General features: G+C 44.8%; 1 protein-coding gene across 1 annotated transcript in view; it reads left to right on the forward strand.

The window, feature by feature from the left end:
- Positions 1 to 251: 251 nt before the first annotated feature.
- LOC115082058 (exocyst complex component 1-like) overlaps positions 252 to 20,231 on the forward strand; it is a 34,049-nt gene continuing 14,069 nt past the window's right edge. The window contains 5 exon segments of the mRNA XM_029586321.1: positions 252 to 467; positions 1,078 to 1,139; positions 4,248 to 4,494; positions 11,368 to 11,407; positions 13,411 to 13,604. Of these exon segments, the coding sequence (XP_029442181.1) occupies positions 4,258 to 4,494; positions 11,368 to 11,407; positions 13,411 to 13,604 (471 nt within the window). The 5' untranslated portion in view covers positions 252 to 467; positions 1,078 to 1,139; positions 4,248 to 4,257.

Raw genomic sequence — 20,231 nt, forward strand, 5'->3', positions numbered from 1 at the left:
AAGAAGTATAAATTAACATCTATGAATAAATTTATCATTTGTGCCAGCTTGTAGTGGTGGTGTATAAGCAAGGTACTGCCTGGTTGCTAGACTCCAGAATCCTTTAGCAGATCCAGAATGCTGCCTCAACAAAATTAAGATGCCTACAGTCCAGCAGTGAGTTGGGGGGCTATTCAGTTCTTTACTCAGTGCCATTTGTATGATTATTTACCTATTAGTAAGAGGTGGTATGTGTGTACCTGATGCAAAGTATTCCTGCCTCTCAGAGAACAACTCTATCTCTGGACATCAGAGTGGCAGATCTGGAGTTGCTGAGGCAGACAGAGAGAGACATACAGAGGAGACCTGTAGGGTCCCAACTCCACTCAAACAGCCCTTGTACTGCTTTGGAGCAGCAGGATTATCTGGCAGGAAACCATCACCTTGTTGTGGCAGGAAGTGATTCTGAGCGAAGACCTGCTTTCCAGGTAATGCTTTATCCTCTCGCAGCGAGAATGTATTTCCAGGGGCGTGCGCCAAGAAGGGAAGGGTTAGGATGTACATTGTAATTTAGGAATGTAGATAGCTGGCTTGCTGGTAGGCGTGAGGATCGTTTGGCAATTTGCCTGCCTGGTGCAAAGGTAGCAAAGTCTCAAGTTGGGTTAATAGGTGTGCTAAAAATAAAGAAAAGATAGTAGAGATGATTCTTAAAAATTAATGGTTTTTTGTCACCTACCCCACCCTAACCATGGTGATTTTCCCATAGGTGGGGATTAATTCTAGATTACAGTAATAAGAACATCTGACTATTTTTTGACCAAAATTTTAAGAGTTCATCTAGGATCCCTATTCCATAAACCCCAAATATGCGCAAATATCCATATTCAGGATAAGAACTGTAATCATGATTTTTGAGCTTGCCTCTAAATTATACAATTCTTCAGTAAGCTACAATGTCAGATCAGAAAAGACTGAAGAGGCCTATATCATCTTCCTGAGACTTCAATAGAGCATTATTTTATATGCATGTTTGTGTGGGAGAGGCTTATTAAGGCCCTCATTTTGATGATTTAACACATTCTATACACTTTTCCTCAGCTGCCTGTGATAAGTGACACTGTGACCTGCGCCTCCAAAGGACCTCAAAACTCAGACTGCAAGTAAGTGACAGACAGACAAAAGACTGAGTTGCTGACAGGGAGATGTAAAGTTTTTAACTGGACAGACTGGGTGGGTGAATTGGTGTTTATTTGTCGTCATCTGGTCTGTTACTATGATTCATCACAATCCCTATAATGACAGGAACATTCATGCATAGAAACATAGAATATGACTGCAGAGAAACACCACCAGGCCCAACGTGTCTGTGTATTTTCCCTTACTTCTGCAATACTGCAGATCCTGCTTGATTTACAGTTTAATCCTAGCATCCCCACAGTATTTATTTGATTTATCTTTTCTTTAATGAGCAAAACAAACATGATATTGGTGATAATATGTATATGAAGTTTGAATTTCAATGGAATTGGAAAATGGCTGAGAATTTTTAGTGTTGTTTTAAAGAGTGTTTTTTAATCCCTCTCTCATCTTATAAAATGCTTCATCTTTTACTTTTACTTTTTTGATTTTCCTTTCTTTCCTAAGTGGATATATGTATTGCAAGCCTGTCAAAGATCCTGCTGTTGTTCCCACTTTTCTGAATAAATTAGGGGACTGCTGTGTATTTTAGGCAACTTAGACTGCTACCACCTTGATATGTCGAAGTTATGAGTATAAGACAAACTAGAGGGAGGGGTTCTAGTTACAGATGTGAATGGTGTGATGGCACGGGGTCTGTCTTTGAAAGGGGCAACGACTGAGCTGTCAGAGATGGCATTGCTGCCTACGTGGCAAACGATTGATGAAGCACTTCTGCTGATTCAGCTCAGGGTATTGGATTCTCTACCGTTACTGGGGTAAAGTGTCCTGTGTTTGGAAAGCAAGTTCCATGTTCTCCTTAAAAACTGACCAACACATCCAGCACCTGGCAGCTTGGGCCCCAAATGTTTCCCTCTTCCAAGACAAGGATGGTCACCTTTACGCCTTAAGGCCTGGTGATTAGGACACAAAAAGACTTATTATTTAGTTAACATATGAAAATAAATATCCGGAGGAAAAGTTTTAAAAATTGGGTTTATCAGCTTGTTAGTGACTTGACAGTGTTCAAAAGCATAAGGAGAGTTATAAAGAGAATGAGGCTCAGTTGTGTTCCATCTGTGTTAAGAACAGGACAAGAAGTGATGCACAAACATTGCAGCAGGGTAGGCTTACATTTAAATATTAGAAATACATTTGTGTCAAGATATTTGAAAACTAGAGGAAACTACCAAGGGAGATGTTGGAATTTCCATTACTGTAGGTTTTTAGCAGCAGAATAGACAAACGTGTGTTTATTGGTGCAGATACAGTGGATCTTCCCTGGAGGCAGAGGATGACCTAGATGAACTTTCAAGCTTCCTTTCATTCTTATTTTAATGTGGTTTTAAGAATTTATGATTTTCTTCATTAACTTTGTAGCGTGATGGCATCACAGCAACAATAACTTGTGATGACTCATGATATCAGTTTAGTGCAGATGGATGCTAAGGTTTGCTTACTGCCGCAGCCATAACTCTTAACATTTACTGACTTTTAATTTATGTTAGAATTATAATAATGCTTTAACATAAGTTTTGTAAATGTATCTGGCTGTTTAACATATGCAGTCACAGATTTTGCTCTCATCTACTTCACAGCACAGCACAGCAAGGCTATAAAAACCCTTTGTTGTACAGGACAATCCCCTTTTAGCTTTCTCTGCAATATAGTGAAACTAGTTTCAAACCAATTTTAAATGTATTCCAAGATGATGGAAAGGTTTTCATCATACAGTTTTAAAGTGATTGCAAATTGGCTTCAGACTAGTTTTCAAAGAAAGGACAATGAGGGTGATGCTGTAATCATCTTTCAGATTTAGTGCATGCTTTTGGACTTGCAGTTCAAAATGATTAGTGTTGCTACCTGAGCCATGGTGGAGAGGGAGAGAGAGAGAGAGGGAGAGAGAGAGAGAGAGAGAGACTTGCCATAGTGCCTCCTCCCTAGACAGGTATTTGTATCCCTATGGGAGGCCCACCTAGCAACTCGAGGTGAGTATTAGTGTAGGGGGTTAGGGGCCACTTTGACATTCAACGTGAGACGTATGAACAGAACAGTGGTCTCTTGTGAAGATTTGATGACCTACGGAGAGAGGAAACTCACTCCAAGATGAGATTTGGGCAATGTTCTCTCCACCTAATTGACCAAATCTACCGGTACTCCCGTGCGCACCTTTTAAAATCTACCCCATTATGCGTTATTGCTAGCGTTAAGGCCCTTATGTGAAATGATAAATGACCCTGTGAGTTAACTGGAAAAGTTTATCCAACTAATTTTACCATATTCAGCAGCTGATTATGGACCTCTGTGTTTTCATTACAGGAAATACAATTATGCATTGGTACATTTTAGAAAATCAGGTCTGAATCTGCCTGTCAAGCTTAATCTGAATCAAGAGAAAGCTTATTTAGTAAAGGTTTATGTCTTCTGGTCTATTCCTTTGGGAAAAACCTTGGATTAATCATGCGTTAACACAATTTTCAAAGTGATTCACGTGGGTAAAAATCATTTTAGCAGCATTCATGTCTATCTGAAACTTGCCCTCCCTCGATGCAGCTAAAAGCAGACACATTACCCTACAATGCATGATTTTTAGCTACATTGAGAAGATACAATCCTGGGGGCATGGTTAGGCTGGGGGAGGAAAAGTACTTGCATATATGTGGCATTTTCATATCTTTGTGCATACGTTTCTAGCAAAAGCCTGCATAAAAACAGGTCCAATTGACTCTACGTACTTCATACCTGCTGCAAGTTTCAAAGCAGAAGTATGCATGCACTTCTGCTTCAAAATGTATCTTTGTCTCAATGTGGACAGTTTGAAAATTGCCTCCTAAATGTGTTCATTAGAGCTATATAATATTAACAGTTGCACCAAGGTTAGCAGGGCCTTGTTTTGTATTACTGCATTCAGAGACTGTAGTTCTAGTTTTGCTAAGATAAGTAAAACTATAAATCCAGAGGTACAATGGGACAAAAAATGCATTTGCTCAGCCTGCCCTCATGACTTGGAGTCACTTGGTAGCACTAGCCTTAGATTCTTTTTGTCTCTTTCGTTTACCTATGCCTTTCTGTCATTACAACTCTTGCAACAGTTCAGAAGACATGGTGGTCTATTGGCTGAATGAGATTTTCAACTGCCTAGAACCAGAGTTGAGAGCCTTTATAAATATCTGCAATAAAGTGAGCCAGTTCAGTTGCCTGCAAGTCCTGGTAACGATGAATAACTACATGCTGAAAGTCCAGAATTACTCTGTACCATCATCATCATCATCTTCCTTCTTTGACTGTGTCATTAGTAACATCTTGCTCCTGGCTAAGAACAATTTCAGCAAATGCATTGTAAGTACCGCTTAATACAATGTATTTGCAATTAGCAGTTTATACATTTTTATAAATAATTAACTGTCATTTGTGGATATGACAGAAAGCTAGTGCTCTCAGCTGAGCCTGAACCATCTTGACAGGGTTATCCTGCCATTCTGTAGCTTACAGTCCAGTGTTTTGATGGGAAATATTTTAGAATACAGGGAAATAAGATGTTCTGTTAATACCCCAGATCAGTCCTCACAGATAGATTTTGCATCCCTACCAGCAGATGGAGGCAGAGAACAAAAACTTTTAAGACACTGCTACATAAATGAGAGTGCCACCTGCAGTCCTTCAGTATTTCTCTGTCTCCAGCAGATGGTAGAGGTGCAAACCTGCAGTCTGACAAAAAAAAAAATAAAGGAGATAGGAGAGAAGGAAGATCTTCATGTGCTCCTTGAGGTGTTAGACATCTTCGTGGGCCATCCCTTCGGTCGAGCTGGGTGAGCGGGAGTTGGAGATCCTTGAGCTGCTTTAGCCCGCAACACCCAGGGGACTGAAGGCCAGGGGTGCTGGTTCCCTCCATTCGCCTGAAGCCTTCTTTCCCTAACCTACAGCCAGGAACACAGGGAAGTACCCCTTTTGCTATTGTTATGACTGCTTTTGGAAAAAAAAAAAATGGAGAGTCAGTAGCTCAGCGATGTCGGGTCATTGAGGAATGACAGGCATTGGGGGAAGAAGAGCGCAGGAAACAATGAGATTTCTCAGCACTCTAGAGTCCAGGGCTGCTAATTCTCCTCCTTGCCTTGTCATGCTGCAGTGAGGCTCAGGGTGCGCCATGTACATAGCAATAATCTTGCTAGCCTCAGAGCACGGGAAGGAATGTCAGGTAGGGATGTGAATCGTTTTAGGACGATTAAAATTATCGTCCGATAATTTTAATATCGTCTTAAACCGTTATGGAACACAATACAATACAGATTCTAACGATTTATCGTTATAAATCGTTAGAATCGTGAGCCGGCACACTAAAACCCCCTAAAACCCACCCCCGACCCTTTAAATTAAATCCCCCACCCTCCCGAACCCCCCCCAAATAACTTAAATAACCTGCGGGTCCAGCGGCGGTCCGGAACGGCAGCGGTCCGGAACGGGCTCCTGCTCCTGCGATCTTGTCGTCTTCGGCCGGCGCCATTTTCCAAAATGGCGCCGAAAAATGGCGGCGGCCATAGACGAAAAAGATTGGACGGCAGGAGGTCCTTCCGGACCCCCGCTGGACTTTTGGCAAGTCTCGTGGGGGTCAGGAGGCCCCCCACAAGCTGGCCAAAAGTTCCCTGGAGGTCCAGCGGGGGTCAGGGAGCGATTTCCCGCCGCGAATCGTTTTCGTACGGAAAATGGCGCCGGCAGGAGATCGACTGCAGGAGGTCGTTCAGCGATGGTTCCGGCGCCTCGCTGAACGACCTCCTGCAGTCGATCTCCTGCCGGCGCCATTTTCCGTACGAAAACGATTCGCGGCGGGAAATCGCTCCCTGACCCCCGCTGGACCTCCAGGAACTTTTGGCCAGCTTGTGGGGGGCCTCCTGACCCCCACGAGACTTGCCAAAAGTCCAGCGGGGGTCCGGAAGGACCTCCTGCCGTCCAATCTTTTTCGTCTATGGCCGCCGCCATTTTTCGGCGCCATTTTGGAAAATGGCGCCGGCCGAAGACGACAAGATGCAGGAGCAGGAGCCCGTTCCGGACCGCTGCCGTTCCGGACCGCCGCTGGACCCGCAGGTTATTTAAGTTATTTGGGGGTGGGGGATTTAATTTAAAGGGTCGGGGGTGGGTTTTAGGGGGTTTTAATGTGCCGGTTTTTCGATTTTTCGATTTTTCGATTTTTTAACGATTTTTCACGATTTTTCACGATATTTTACCCCCCCAAACGGCAACAATACGATTCCCTCCCCCTCCCAGCCGAAATCGATCGTTAAGACGATCGAGGACACGATTCACATCCCTAATGTCAGGCCTGCGGTGATAGGCAGGAGCAGCTAAACTCAGCTGCGATTTGCTCAGATTGCAATATTGGGAGGGAAGGTCCGTGGGAGCGTCTGGCAGTAGGAGAGTCACACGGTCACAAGGATGTATTAGAGAGTCCCCTGTGGAGGCTGAAGACGCAACTAGGAAAAGGTGTGCACGCAGCAAGAAACAGTTTCCAGGGTGTCCAGAGATACCTATCCCCCGCTGTCTCCAGCAGTTCAGTTGGGGCTGGGAGATCAAGAGGAAGAAGAGGAGTCTGACCAGGCCTTGGCAGGTGATGGGAGTAGTGATATGGAGGATTTCTCCACAGAATTTGTTTGCTTTTGCACAAGGCCTGTTGGCCAAGCAAGGAGCAGAATGTATGCAGCCCTGCGGCCTGAAACCTCAGAAGACCCCGAAGACGGTTGATGTGAAGCAGGCCAGAGGGAAGGCCTGCTTTCCCATCTGGGCCTGGACTGTCCTACTGGAGACGTCTGCTCTATGGTTTCAGAAGGTTCAGATGACCTGCAGGATGATATGGGGAATGATCCAGGGGACAAACCAGTGGACATGGGTCTGGATGTAAGCATGGATGCAGATGCCCTGGAAGAGGCCTCTAGTCACAGAAAGGGATGACCCTAGCGTGGTCCATCTGTACCACAAGGAGGAACTGAGAGCACTTATTTCCCAGGTTCTGGAAGAGCTGGGGAATTAAATTTGTCCAGGAGAAATTGGATAATGAAAGAGTGGATCCGGTCCTGGATGAGCTTTGTGGACTGCATTGCCAAAAAAGTTAAAGAAGTTGGTGAGCTGGGAGTGGAATACTCAAGAAGCAGGCCTCAAAGTCGCCAGGACAATAGCAAAGTTATATCCTTTGACAGAGGATACTTTGGAGCTGTTGGTGTTTCCCAAGGTGGATCCTTCGTTGTTGGTGGTGACCAAGAAAACAACCTTTACGGTTGTGGGGTCAGCCATGCTAAAGGATGCCCAGGACCAAAAGCTGGAAATTCATTTGAAGATGATGTTTGAAGACTCAGCTCTAAGTCTTAGAGCAACAATCTGTGGTAGCCTCTTGCAGAGAAGGCCTGTCTGCATTGGGTGCAGAAGGTGCAAGAGAAGGGCTCCACCCGACAGCCAATTCCAGAGAGGCGGCCCTGTTGGGAAGTCAGTCTATGAGGCGGATGCCGCTATATGATTTGGTCTGGGACGTCTGCCAGGAGCATGGTCTCAGTGATAGCTGCATGCAGGCTCCTGTGGTTGCGTAATTGGTCAGCAGACAGTTGGTCCAAGTCGCAGCTGTGTAATCTTCCTTTTAATGGAAAACTGTTGTTTGGGGAAGATCTGGAGCAACTGATGAAAGCATTTGGGGGAGTTGAAGGGGAATAGATTTACTTGAGGATAAGAAGAGCAGCAAGAAACTTTCCCTGCGCATTTCCCGCTTCAGGGATATGAGAAGATTTTTGTCCCAATAAGGCTGCTTCATTTTCAGGGAAGCAGAGCTCAGGAAGGCAAGCAGTCCTTTTGGGGCAGCTGGAAAACAATCCGAGATAACTCTGGTCAGGGGGCCGAAGGGAAGCAAATACTCACAATGAAAATCAGGCTGGTCCACTCTTCTAAGGATGCCCATAGAAAGGAGATTAACCCTCTTTTATGAGGAGTAGACCAAGATAACGTTGGACTAGTGGGTCCTCGAAGTTATAAGAGATGGCTACGCTTTAGAATTTTCACACCCGCTCAAGGAAGCTTTCATAGTGTCTTATTGTGCATCCCGTTGTCAAAAGGGGGAGGCGATTCAGGATATGTTGCAAAGGCTTCAGAGGCTAGAAGCATCGCCGGAAGAACTCGGCCAAGGAAGGTACTCAGTTTATTTTGTGGTGCCCAAAATGGAGGGTACCTTTCATCCCATCCTGGATCTCCAGAAGGTCAATGCAGCTCTGTGGGTTCCGCGTTTCCACAAAGGGATGTTGAAGACTGTAATAGTCATGGTCCGCAAAGGTGAGTTTCTTGAGTTGTTGGATTTAATGATGGTTTATCTGCACATGCCCATATGCTCAGAGCATCAGAGGTTTCTGTGTTTCATGGTGCTAGAGCAGCATTTTCAGTTTCTAGTCTACCTTTTGGATTAGAGACATCTCCGAGAACGTTCACAAAGGTGATGGTTGTGGTGGCAGTTGCTTTGCGAAAGGAGTAGATTCTGGTCCACCCTTATCTGGATAATTTGCTCATCCAGGAGAAGTCAGAGGTGGAGTACAGTCAGCTGATTCAGGGGGTCATGGAGATGTTTGCAGTTACTGGGCTGGGTAATAAATCTAGCAAAGTATCGCCTAGTTCCATTCCAGTCATTGGAATACCTGGGAACGAGGTTCAGCTTGGCAGAGTTTTTCTTACCCTAGAAAGGATTACAAAGCTGCAGACACAGATGGTTTGACTACTGCAGCTGGTGATTCCCAGTGCCTGTGATTATTTGCAGTTCTGGGTTCTATGGTATCTACGCTGGAACTCGTGCGATAGGTGTTTGTCCACATGTGTCCTCTCCAGAGGGCACTTTTGTTCAGATGAAATACGCTGTTGGAGGAGTTTCATCTCCCTTTTCCACTTCAGGGATACACCGGCTCTAGTCTTCAGTGGTGGAACTGGAGACTCCAGACTGGGTAGAGGTGACCAACGATGACAGTCTCAAGATTTGAGGGCCAGTCTGTCAAGGGCAGACAGCCCAAGGTCTTTGGTCACCAATGGAAGTGACCTGGTTGATCAATCTGATAGAAACAAGGGCAGTGCGCAGTGCATTGTATCATTTTCTGCAGCAGATGCAGTGAGAATATTCTTGGTTGGAAGAATATTCTCGGACAATGCAATTACAGTGGCCTATATCAGTCACCAGTGCGGGATGAAAAGTTGCACAGTGGCTCAGGAGATGCAGACGCTGTTTGCCTGGGCAGAGCAGTATCTGGCGAGGATAGTGGCATCTCATGCAGCTGGAGTAGACAGCATGCAAATGGATTACCTCAGCAGGCAGACATTGGATCCCAGGGAGTGGGAGTTGTCTGTGGAGGCCTTGACTCTTATACAATCCAGGTGGGGCAGTCCACAGCTGGATCTGATGGCATCGCAAAGCAATGCCAAGATGACATGGTTCTTCAGCCCATAGGCGGATAATTGGCTCAGAAGGGACCAACACACTGGTTCAAGCCTGGCAATCAGAAAATTCTGTTGTATTTGTTCCTTCCATGGCCCTCTTGTTGGTCAAGTATTGCGATGCATAGAGAAAAACCCAGGAAGGGTAATTTTGGTGTTGCCAGAGTGGCCGTGTCATCCGTGATTTGTGGATCTCGTTTGGCTTGCAATAGACGATCCCATCAATTTAGCTCACCTGCCCGGGTTACTGCGACAAGTGCCCTTAATCTCGGATCAGGCGGATCGCTTCTGTCTCGCGGCTTGACTTTTGAGAGGAGGTGGCTACGGTTGAAAGGATACTTGGAGCCAGTTATTGCTACTTTACTTCAGGCGTGGAGGCCGATTATTTCACTTGATTGCATTCACGTGTGAGGAGTGTTTGAGTCCTTTTGCTTGGAGGAAGGTTTAGAATTGTTTCGGGTCAATATTCCTCAGATCCTGTCATTTTTGCAATGGGGCTTGATGAAGGGTCTTGTGTACACCTCGCTCCGAGTGCAGGTAGTAGCATTAGCATGTTTATGAGGGTAGTTACATGGAATGCCCATTTGCCTCCCACCCAGATGTACTTTTTTTTCTGAAGGGGCAAAGCATTTGTGTCCTCTGGTTTGTAGGATGTGTCCGTCCTGGAGCCTTAATTTGGTTCTGATAGTGTGCTTTGTGGTTCTCCTTTTGAGTCTTTGTAAAGGGCGTCTTTAAGGATCTCACCTTGAAGTCTCTCTTTTTGGTGGCAATTATTCGGCCAGGCATATTTCAGAGCTTCAAGTGTAGAAAGCCTTTCTGCGATTTAATGGATGACGGTTGTGTGTCTTTGCGTAAGGTGCCATCGTTCTGCTGAAAGGTTGTTCTTCGTTCCATATTAACCAGTCTGTCGAATTCACTGCGTTTCCAAATTTGTCATCGGAAATGCCGCATGCAAGGGAGCTTCACTTATTGGATGTTCATTGTGCTCTGTTATGGTACCTTAAAGTCACTAATAGTTTTTTGGCATTCAGATCATTTGTTTGTCTTGTTCAGTGGAGCAAGGAAAGAAAGCAAAGCATCTATGGCCACCTTTCAAAATTTGTACAAGCAGTTTTAGTCTGTTCATTCAATAGTCTACTCTCCTCTGTAGAGTCCAATTTGCTTATACAGTAAACACTCCTCTGCAGCACTCATTTGGGACGCCACACATCTCATGGCTAATTCAGCCTTGGTAGTTAATGGAGAAGTATGTTTGCTTACCATAAATGATGTTCTCTGTAGACAGCACAGTGACTTAGCTATGCTACCCACCTGCCTCTCTGGGGAGTCAACTTCTTCAGCTTAACTCTAACATTGACCTAGGGGGGGTCATGAGGCAACCCCTGCACATGAATTCTCACACATGCTCAGTACAGCAAAAGTTCAATGAGTTTAAAGAGAAGGTTCCATTTGGCACCATAAGATGATATTACTCACATATCTGGCTAATTAATCCTTATGTCTAAGGAGAACACCATTTACAATAAACAAACTTGTTTTACTCAGTTATAGTGAGCATCAGAAGCAATGTAGGTAAATGTATTTGCTAAAACCCATGGAGTTATGAATGGGATCCTCAGTAAAATGTATTTGCTAGAACCCATAGAGTTATGACTGGGATCCTCAGTCATAGTTTGCCAGCTCTATTAAACCATATGATTATTAATCTTGGATGTCAGAATATGACAATAGATTTTAACTGCATTTTGATCAAATTCTTTTGGTCTGTGACAGGTTTCCTTGTCCAAAGATATTGAGGAAGCCAAAGTGCCTGGTAAGAAAAAGATTGGGATCCTGCCTTTTATCATCCGCTTCAAAGACTTTGTGATATTTGCTGAAGATGTGTTCAGAAATGCTAAGCAAAGACAAGACTTGGATAAGGCCCTAGGCCAAACTAATGGACACAGTCTTTAACACCAGTAAGTGCAATAATCAGAATTTCAGGCATCCAGTGCCTTCTGCCTGTAGCAGAATTACAATTTTTCTAGGAGTAAGGCGACAACCCTTACTATTGTTAACAATAAGGTAAAAAAAAAAAAAAGGCAGGAATTTCCATTGAAAAAAGGTCAAGAGATGAAGTTGGGAGGAGCAAGATGGTGGTAGGCAGCTAGCTTCAATCACTTCTTCCCCAGGATAATCTAACTAATTTTTACTCTCTGCTTCAGAAATGACTTTCTCCAAGAGCATAAGAACTTAAGAAACTGCAATACTGGGTCAGGCAAAGGGTCCATCAAGCCCAGCATCCTGTTTTAAAACAGTGGCCAATCCAGGCTACAAATACCTGGCAAGTACCTAAACACTAAGTAAATCCCATGCTACTGATGCCAGTAATAGCAGTGAATATTCCCCAAGTCAACTTGATTAATAGCAGTGAATGGACTTCTCCTCCAAGAACTTATCCAAACCTTTTATAAACCAGCTACACTAACTGCACTAACCACATCCTCTAGCAACACATTCCAGAGGTTTTTCGACTCCCTTGATGTCCCTATTAACAAATAGTTGCTGGCCTCCCAGAAGAAAAGGCCTATACTGGAAACAGTTACTAAAAGTCTCCGGTTCAGGAGAAAAGGAGAGGGGCAGAAAAAATTGCCCCTTTCCCAAAAGTGGTAAAATAGAAAGTTGCAAAAACTTGAATCAGGATTTCTGCTCACATCTTGGCCTTGCAATCTTCTCTTATGCTGGTTGAAAAGGTATACAGTCCCTCCTGACTATCCTGGCCAGGAATGAACCAGGACAGAATTGTAGAAATCAGAAAAAAGTAAAAGCTTCTTGATATCCCTCTTCCTTCTAGCTCTATTAATGGAACTGGCAGGGCAATATATGTCAGACTGAAGGCCTAACTCAGAGAGAACACATGATAGACATCCTTCCCTTCTGAAAGCAAACTACATCTGTCCTTTGTCACCTAGAGTAGCCCCCCCCCCCCCCCCCCCCACACACACACACCTTGTGCCTAAGGGACTTCCAGACAACCTGCGGAGGAGGTGGGGATCAGAATGGTATGTCCCTCCACAGTTGTCTACCCATGTGCTGGGGACCAGGAACACCTGGTGGAAACTCTGTAGTCTCTACAACATTTTGCTCCTGGAATAGACTTAGTTTTTGGGTACTTGCCAGGTTCTTATGGCCTGGATTGGCCACTGTTGGAAAAGGATGCTGGGCTTGATGGACCCTTGGTCTGACCCAGTATGGCATTTTCTTATGTTCTTATGTTCTTATGTTCCTCCTCTGCTTTTGAATTAGATGACAAATACTTATTACTGTCTCCATCTCTTATTACAAACCAAAAGAAAAAAGTTTCATTTTTTAACAGAACATTACATTCAGCCAAAGTGGTTAAGTTTAAAGACTTTGCAATGACTGACCCAAAAACCTGATTATTATTTCTTACTCGGTTCCCATAGCAGCATATAAACTGGTTTTTCAAAGATGCTGATTTCCCTGATAGAAAATACTCACATATTAAATGTCTTGATGATCTAGGATTTTATTGAGATTAATCCATAAGTCCATACCTTTAGAATGTGCATGGCTACTGCTACTCCCTGGCTCCTTTCTCCTCTAAGAGAAAAGCTCTCTAGATGTCTCCTAATCCCTATATATCCCCTTCTGATCTAGCTCACGTAAAATGAATCCATAGGGGAGCAATGGAATGCACCACGTCTTGTTTGAGTGAATGATTTTTTAAAAACAAGGCTTAGGGCCTTACATTTTATTTTGTTGAATGCACAGGTTAAAAGTATTTACTTAGTGACATGTTTTGTCCTTTGCTAGTTAACAGCCTCTCCATGCTAAAGATCAATGCCAACATGGTTATGATGGAGAACTTCCACCACATCTACTGCTTCTTGTCTGAGATGAAGATTCACTGTCTGGAGGGTAAGAGGAAGGAGGCTAAGCAGAGATATAGTGAGCATCTGGACAAATACGTTATCAAGCACCTAGGACAGCCGCTACAGAAGCTGAATGTGAGTATTCCCAAAGTGGTGGAGTGATTTAACATCTTTTGTTGCTCCTTTCTATTTATGGATGCTATGTTAGAGAAAGACACGCCTCACATTTTGAGGAAAAGCTCTTTATTTTTATTTTTAAATTAATCATCCCACCTACTCTTCACTTCCCCTACCAACCATTCTAAATATTCCCAAAGCCTCTGATTTTCTGCAATTCTGCAGGCAGAACATTTGTGGTAAAATCTGCTCTTTGCCATAGAATTCCCAGTAAAAGGGGAAAGGTACTGCATCAGCCAAGTTTAGCATTAAAGTGAATGCATTGAGCATGCAGGAGGCAAACCAATCATGATCAATTTAATAAGATGCAGATATTAGCAGCTAGGTCTGAGACCTTTACATAGAAGCATGATGGTCTCTCTAGTCTGCCTATCCACACCAATTACTAAGCTCTACAATCTCTGCCACTCCCTCAGAGCTCCCCTGTGCTTTTCCCATTAATTCAGATATTGTTCTTGTCTCCACTACCTCCACTGGAAGGTTGTTCCATGCAACCACCACCCTCTCTGTAAAGAAATATTTACTTAGGTTAGTCCTGAGACTACCCCTTTTCACCTTCATCCCATGACCTCTCCTTGTTTCAGAGTCTCCTTTCCATTCAAAGAAGCCCACGTCCTGTGCATTGATACCTTGGAGGAATGTATATGTCTCTATCATAGCTTGCCTTTCTTCTAGGGTATACATGTTTAGATTTTTAAGTCTGTACCCAATGAAGACCATTGATCATTTTAGTAGCTACCCTCTGAACAATGCCATCTGGTTTATATCCTTTCGAAGATGTGGTCTCCAGAATTGTACACTATTCCAAATGGTCCACCAGGAATTTATGCCTCCTTTTTTCAGTTGACCATTTTTTCCCTGTGTATTCAAGATTCTAGCCACCTGTTTGGCCACTTTAAGATCATCAGATATGATCACTCCCAAAACCTGCTCTTCCTTAGCATTTGGGTTGGTGAATCCCAACAAGTATGTTATGCACCTCTGCCAGCAGATAGAGACTGAACAAAAGCTGACATCATGGCGATATATTCCCACCCTGACATCAGCCCGCCAGTATTCTCCATCTCCAGCAGCTGGTGAGCATGCATTTCCTTTCAGGGGATTGCCTGTGAGTAAAAAAAAAAAAAAAAAGAAAAGAAGAAAAGGAGTTGGAAAGAAGATATTGGAAAAACGAACTGTTTATGTAGCACCACTTGCCTCCTGAGGTGATAACATTTGGTCCCTTCCTCAGTAAAGTGCCTTTAGCCTGGTGGACCTAAATTCCAATTAGCGGTTGCAGGCTGAGAAAGGCTCATCAGGGAAAGCTTTACCCCTCTCCCCCCTGTAGCCAGGACCTGTTTCTGTTCTCAGCCAGGGAAAGATGAGCTCAGGTAAAAGTTTTTTTACTTAATAAAATAGAAGGATTCAAAAGGAAGACAGCAGGAGAAGGGTCTGTTTTCTCAGTGTTCGGCTATCCCGCTCATGTCTCTAGGGAGTTCTGTGAGGTGAGGAGAGAGTGCAGGCTCGGCGGATTTGAGCAGTCATTTGGTTAGGCCCCACTCTGAGGCTTCTCCATGGAGTCCTCCTCAGATTGTTCAGTTGACCCCCTCTCGGAGCCCTCTCTACCAGAGGAATGGCGCCGGTCGGCATCTGAGAACTTGTCCTTTGCGGGGTTTGTCAGGACCGTGGCTGAAGCCATTCCCTTACAGTTGCTTAAGGAGGAGGCAAGTTGCCTATTCTGGCAAGTGTTAGGTGGTGGGGTAGTTTGGCGCACTTTATGCTGCAGGCCATCGGCGCACAATTATGCATCCATGTGGGCATCCGTTCTCGTCTGTGCATCCAATTTGGGTATTCTTCCTTCTGAACACACATCTTATGCGTCTAGTTTAGGTGCCGGTGCTGAGCACCCAGTCTGGGCGTCCATTTGGACGAGCGGCCTAGGCACATGGGCTTGGACACACAATTTTTGTGCATCCAAATTGGGCGTTCTTATACACGTAGTTAAGCTAGGTGCGAGCCTTTATTGGTCTGCATGCTTACAGCATGCGCCCACGGCAAAGAAACCTGTCTATCTATCAGTGCTGCATGCCATATCAGGGGCATTCAGCCAGAGCTTTCTTTAAGCCTGTGTCAGCACTGTCTGTATTCTTGAGGAAAGTTGCCTCCTTCTGATTTTGCTGATGATGATCCATCTCCTCGGTCTGAGGGGAGTGGGATTGAGGGAAACATGGCAGAGGTGTCCCTTCCCTTGATTGATGCATGGGTCGAGTCCTCAGGGGATACTGGATCGCAGGACGTCAAGTTCGGGCCCATTGGGGCCTAGAATGGACCCATCCTCCTTTTCCTGGACAGAATTCTTCCAGGGATTACAGAAATTTCTACGGGGCTGGTCTTAGGAAGTGGCAGTGCCTACTAAGGTAGCTCTGTGCGCTCTGCATGCTCCTCTGCCTATTTCTATGGTCAAACGCCATGGTGCAGTATGTTCTGACAGAGCTTGAATACAGGTGGATCAAGATAATACCGATGATGATGTGGGTGCTTCTCCTGGTGAGGAAGGAGACATTTCCCCAGATTTGGAGCCATATAGAAATCTTCTCCATTTCTTTCAAAGATGAGCTGCTGGGCTTGATATCTCAGACCCTGAAGACCCTCAGAGTGACTGGGCCTGACTCCTTGGGGACACAGAAGAAGGATCCTATTTTAGTCACCCTACACAAGGCTTCTTGTTTTCTTTCCTCTTAGATGCCTTCCAGGAGTTGATTGATCTGGAATGGAGTGCACCAGAGGTGTCCTTTAAGGAAGGATGTGTCTTGGCAGATTTATACCCCTTGGATCTGCAGGCCAGTAGGCAATTGCATTTCCCTAGGGTGGATGCTTTAGTGTGTTCTGTTACAAAATGTACCACCATCCTGATAGAGGGAGATGCAGCACTGAAGGAAGCTCAGGATAGGAGGATTGAGGCTATCCCGAAGCAGCCTTTGAAGCAGTGACAATGAACTTGCAAATTGCTTCTTGTTACACCTTGGTAACTTGTTGTCATGAATCTGGTGGTGCTGGATCCAACCTTGGACCTATGGTAGAACTGGGGGCCACCTTCTTGGACGATGTGGGATGTGACTTGGTACACATAGCTACCAGAGGAGCTGCTTCAGATATTGTGGCCAGGCAGAAGCTGTGGCTGTGTAACTGGACCATAGATACTATTTCAAAGTCCAACACTTCTAAACTGCCTTTCAAAGGTTCACTTTTATTTGGCAATGAATTGGAAAAAATGGCAAGTAAACGGGAAGAGACCCAGGTCCCTCATTTGCCAGAGGACAAGAAACACAATGCCAGGTCTTATCAGACAACTGGCTGCTCCCAAGACTACCAGCATTTTCGGCCTTATAGGGGAGGTTCTTCCCAGAGATCCCGTCCCTTCTGCAGGTCTCAATCCTTTCACCTCCATAGTCCTCGCAAGGATGTGAGCTCCAGAGATGAAGCTCATCGGTCTTCCCAATGAAGGTTTGTGGGCTCACCTGGTGGTGCAGGAGATAGGTCGTTGCCTAGCCCAGTTTTATCACAGGTGATTACTTCAGATCAGTGGGTTCTTGAAGTAATTCAGAATGGGTATACTCTAGAATTTCTTTGCATTCCTCTGGAAGCCTTCATGGTCTCACCATGCAACTCTCCTCAGAAAAGGGTAGAAGTGGAAGCAACATTACAATGGCTGTTAAATCTGAAAGCAGTAATTCCCGTTCCTGAACTGCAGTAAAATATGGGCCGATATTACATTTATTTTGTAATGCCCAAGAAGGAAGGGTCATTAAGACCCATACTGGATATCAAGGGTGACATTCGTCATCTACAAGTCATGCATTTCAGGATGGAAACGGTGCACTCTGTCATAATGTCTGTCCAAGCAGGGGAGTATGTCACATCTCTGGATATGACAAAGGCATCTTTGCATATTTCCATCTGGCAGGAACATCAGTGGTTCCTCCGATTTGCTATTCTGGATCAACATCATGACCAGTTTCAGGGCTTGCAATATTTGGACTAGCTACGGCATAGAGAACCTTTTCAAAATTCATGGTGGTGATAGCAGTGACCCTTCGCAAGGAGGGCATTCTAGTTCACCTCTATCGGGATGACTGGTTAATTCAAGTCAAGACATTGGAAGTCTTCATGCTTCCCACAAATTGGTTTCCTTGCTACAGGAATTAGGTTGGGTGGTGAATCTGGCCAAGAACAATTTGCAGCCATCTCAGACCCTGAAGTATGTCAGGGTTCAATTCAGTACAAGGCAGGCAGATTGTTTCCACCAGTGTCTTGGATACACACATTGATGCTGCGAGTTCGATCCCTGAGGATCTCTGTTTGTTCGACTGTGTGGTCTTATCTATAGGTCCTGGAGTTGATGGCTTCCACATTAGAAATGGCTCCCTAGGTGAGGGTCCTCTTCAGCATGCCTTGCTCTCCTGATGGCATTTGCAGTCACAGAACTATGTGGTAAGGCTGCGCCTTCTGTTAGAAGTAGGATCCTAGTTGGACTGGTGGTTACACGTGAACCATCTCAGGAAGTGATTTTTCCTGACTTCGCTGGATTGGTTGGTACTCGTGACAAATGTGAGCCTCCGGGATTGAGGGGCTCATTGTCAGGAGTTTGTCGTGTAAGGGTGCTGGAATGCAGCAGAGCAGCAGTGAAACATCAACAGACTGGAGGCATGAGTGGTTCAGTTGGCGTACCTGCCGTTTGCAGAGCGGCTAGACTCGAGCAGTTCGGATAATGTTCGACAATACGACAACGGTGGCTTACATCAATCAGCAGGGTGAAACCAAGAGTCAGCAGGTGACAGAGGGGATAGATAAGTTCATGATGTGGGCAGAAGCAGCATCTCCTAAGCATATCCGCCTCTTACATTGCCGGATAAGACAATATCAGAGCTGATTTCTTCAGCAGCAGAAACTTGACACAGGAGAATGGGAGCTGTTGGACAAGGCCTTTCTGCTGCTGGTGGACCTCTGGGGCCTACCAGATCTACCTGTTGGCGACCTTCAGTAACGCAAAGGTTCCATGCTTCTTCAGTCGCAGGTGAGACCCAAAAGGGATGGGCATCAACACTCTTGTTCAAGAGTGGCCATGCAGTGACCTCTGTATGACTCCATATTGGGCTCAAAGGCCATGATATGCTGATCTCCAGAGTCTTCTGGTGGACAATACCTTCAGGCTACTGGCTCGGAAGGATCTATTATATCACGGGCCATTCTGCACGAGGATCCGGGTCAATTCTGTCTTATGGTTTTAGCCATTAAAAGGGATTGGCTGTTTAAAGCGCGGTTTTTCACCTGTGGTTATTTCCACTCTTCTTCGGGCCTGGAAATTTCTACTTCTTTACCTTATGTTAAAGTTGGAGGATCTTTGAGGCATGGTATTCTGAGCAAGGTACTCAAGCGCTCAAGGTGGATATTTCGTTGAATTGGGAATTTTTACAAAATGGCTTGCATAAAGGTTTGGCTTCTAATATCTTGAAGGTTCAAGTTGCAAGCCCTGGCTTGTTATAAAGGGAGAATCAATGGAGGGCCTTTGTCTTCCTATCTAGATGTGTCCCATTTTCTGCAGGGAATTAAGCATCTTCGCCCCTGTTCTGGCTTCCGGTGCCTCTGTGGGATCTTAACTTTTTCCTTGAGTTTTAGCAGGTCCAACCTTTTGATCTCTGCATAATCTTTTCTTTTAACCTGAAGACAGTTTTTCTGGTAGCAATCTGTTAGGCACGTCTGGTCTCTGAACTGTAGGTCGTGAGACTTTTCTCCGTATGACTCTGGGTGTGGTTCAACTTCAGACTGTACCCTCCTTTTTGCTCAAAGTGGTATTGGACTTTTATTTGAATCAGTCCATTTCTCTGCCTGCCTTGGACAGGGACAGAGATGAAGCTGAGTACTGCCTTTTGCATTCCTTGGATGTCAAGCTTCATTTACTGCGGTACTTGGACATGACTAAGACTATGCAGAAGTCTGATTGCCTGTTTTGTGCTCCATGGTGGAGGTTAGCAGGGAACATCAGTGATAAGGGCAATGATTGCCCACTGGGTTAAGGAAGTCATTACAGCAGCCTTTGTAGATGCTGAGGTTGCCTTACCGAACAGATTACACTGCATTCCACGAGGGCTCAGGCGGTATCATGGGCAGATGTTTGTTTGTTGTCACCTGCTGAAATTTGCCAAATGGCTACATGGTAACATTTACACACCTTCTCCAAGCATTACCACTTGGATGCAAGGGCTAGAGAGGACATCGCCCTTTTCGAGATTAGATTTGGTACATCCCACTCATTAGAATTAACCTACCCGAACGCTAAGGAAGGAGAAATTACTGCTTACCCAATAATTTCCTTTCTTTTAGTGAAGGGTAGGTCAATCCCAGACTTGCCCTTGGCTGCTGGGGTTTGAATTTGTGGTTAGCCTATCGTAGGACGAGCTGGGCAGAAGATGATTCCTGTTCTTCATTGACAACAGGTTAAGTGCCTTCTCTAGCCCTTAGTTTGCTAGATATGTTCCTTCTTTTAACTGAGTTCAGTGTTCCTGTTAGTTGAGAAACATGAATGGTTGCCTGTTGCTAATAATGTTC

The sequence above is a fragment of the Rhinatrema bivittatum genome, unplaced genomic scaffold (assembly GCF_901001135.1).
Source record: "Rhinatrema bivittatum unplaced genomic scaffold, aRhiBiv1.1, whole genome shotgun sequence".
NCBI classification, from domain to species: domain Eukaryota; kingdom Metazoa; phylum Chordata; class Amphibia; order Gymnophiona; family Rhinatrematidae; genus Rhinatrema; species Rhinatrema bivittatum.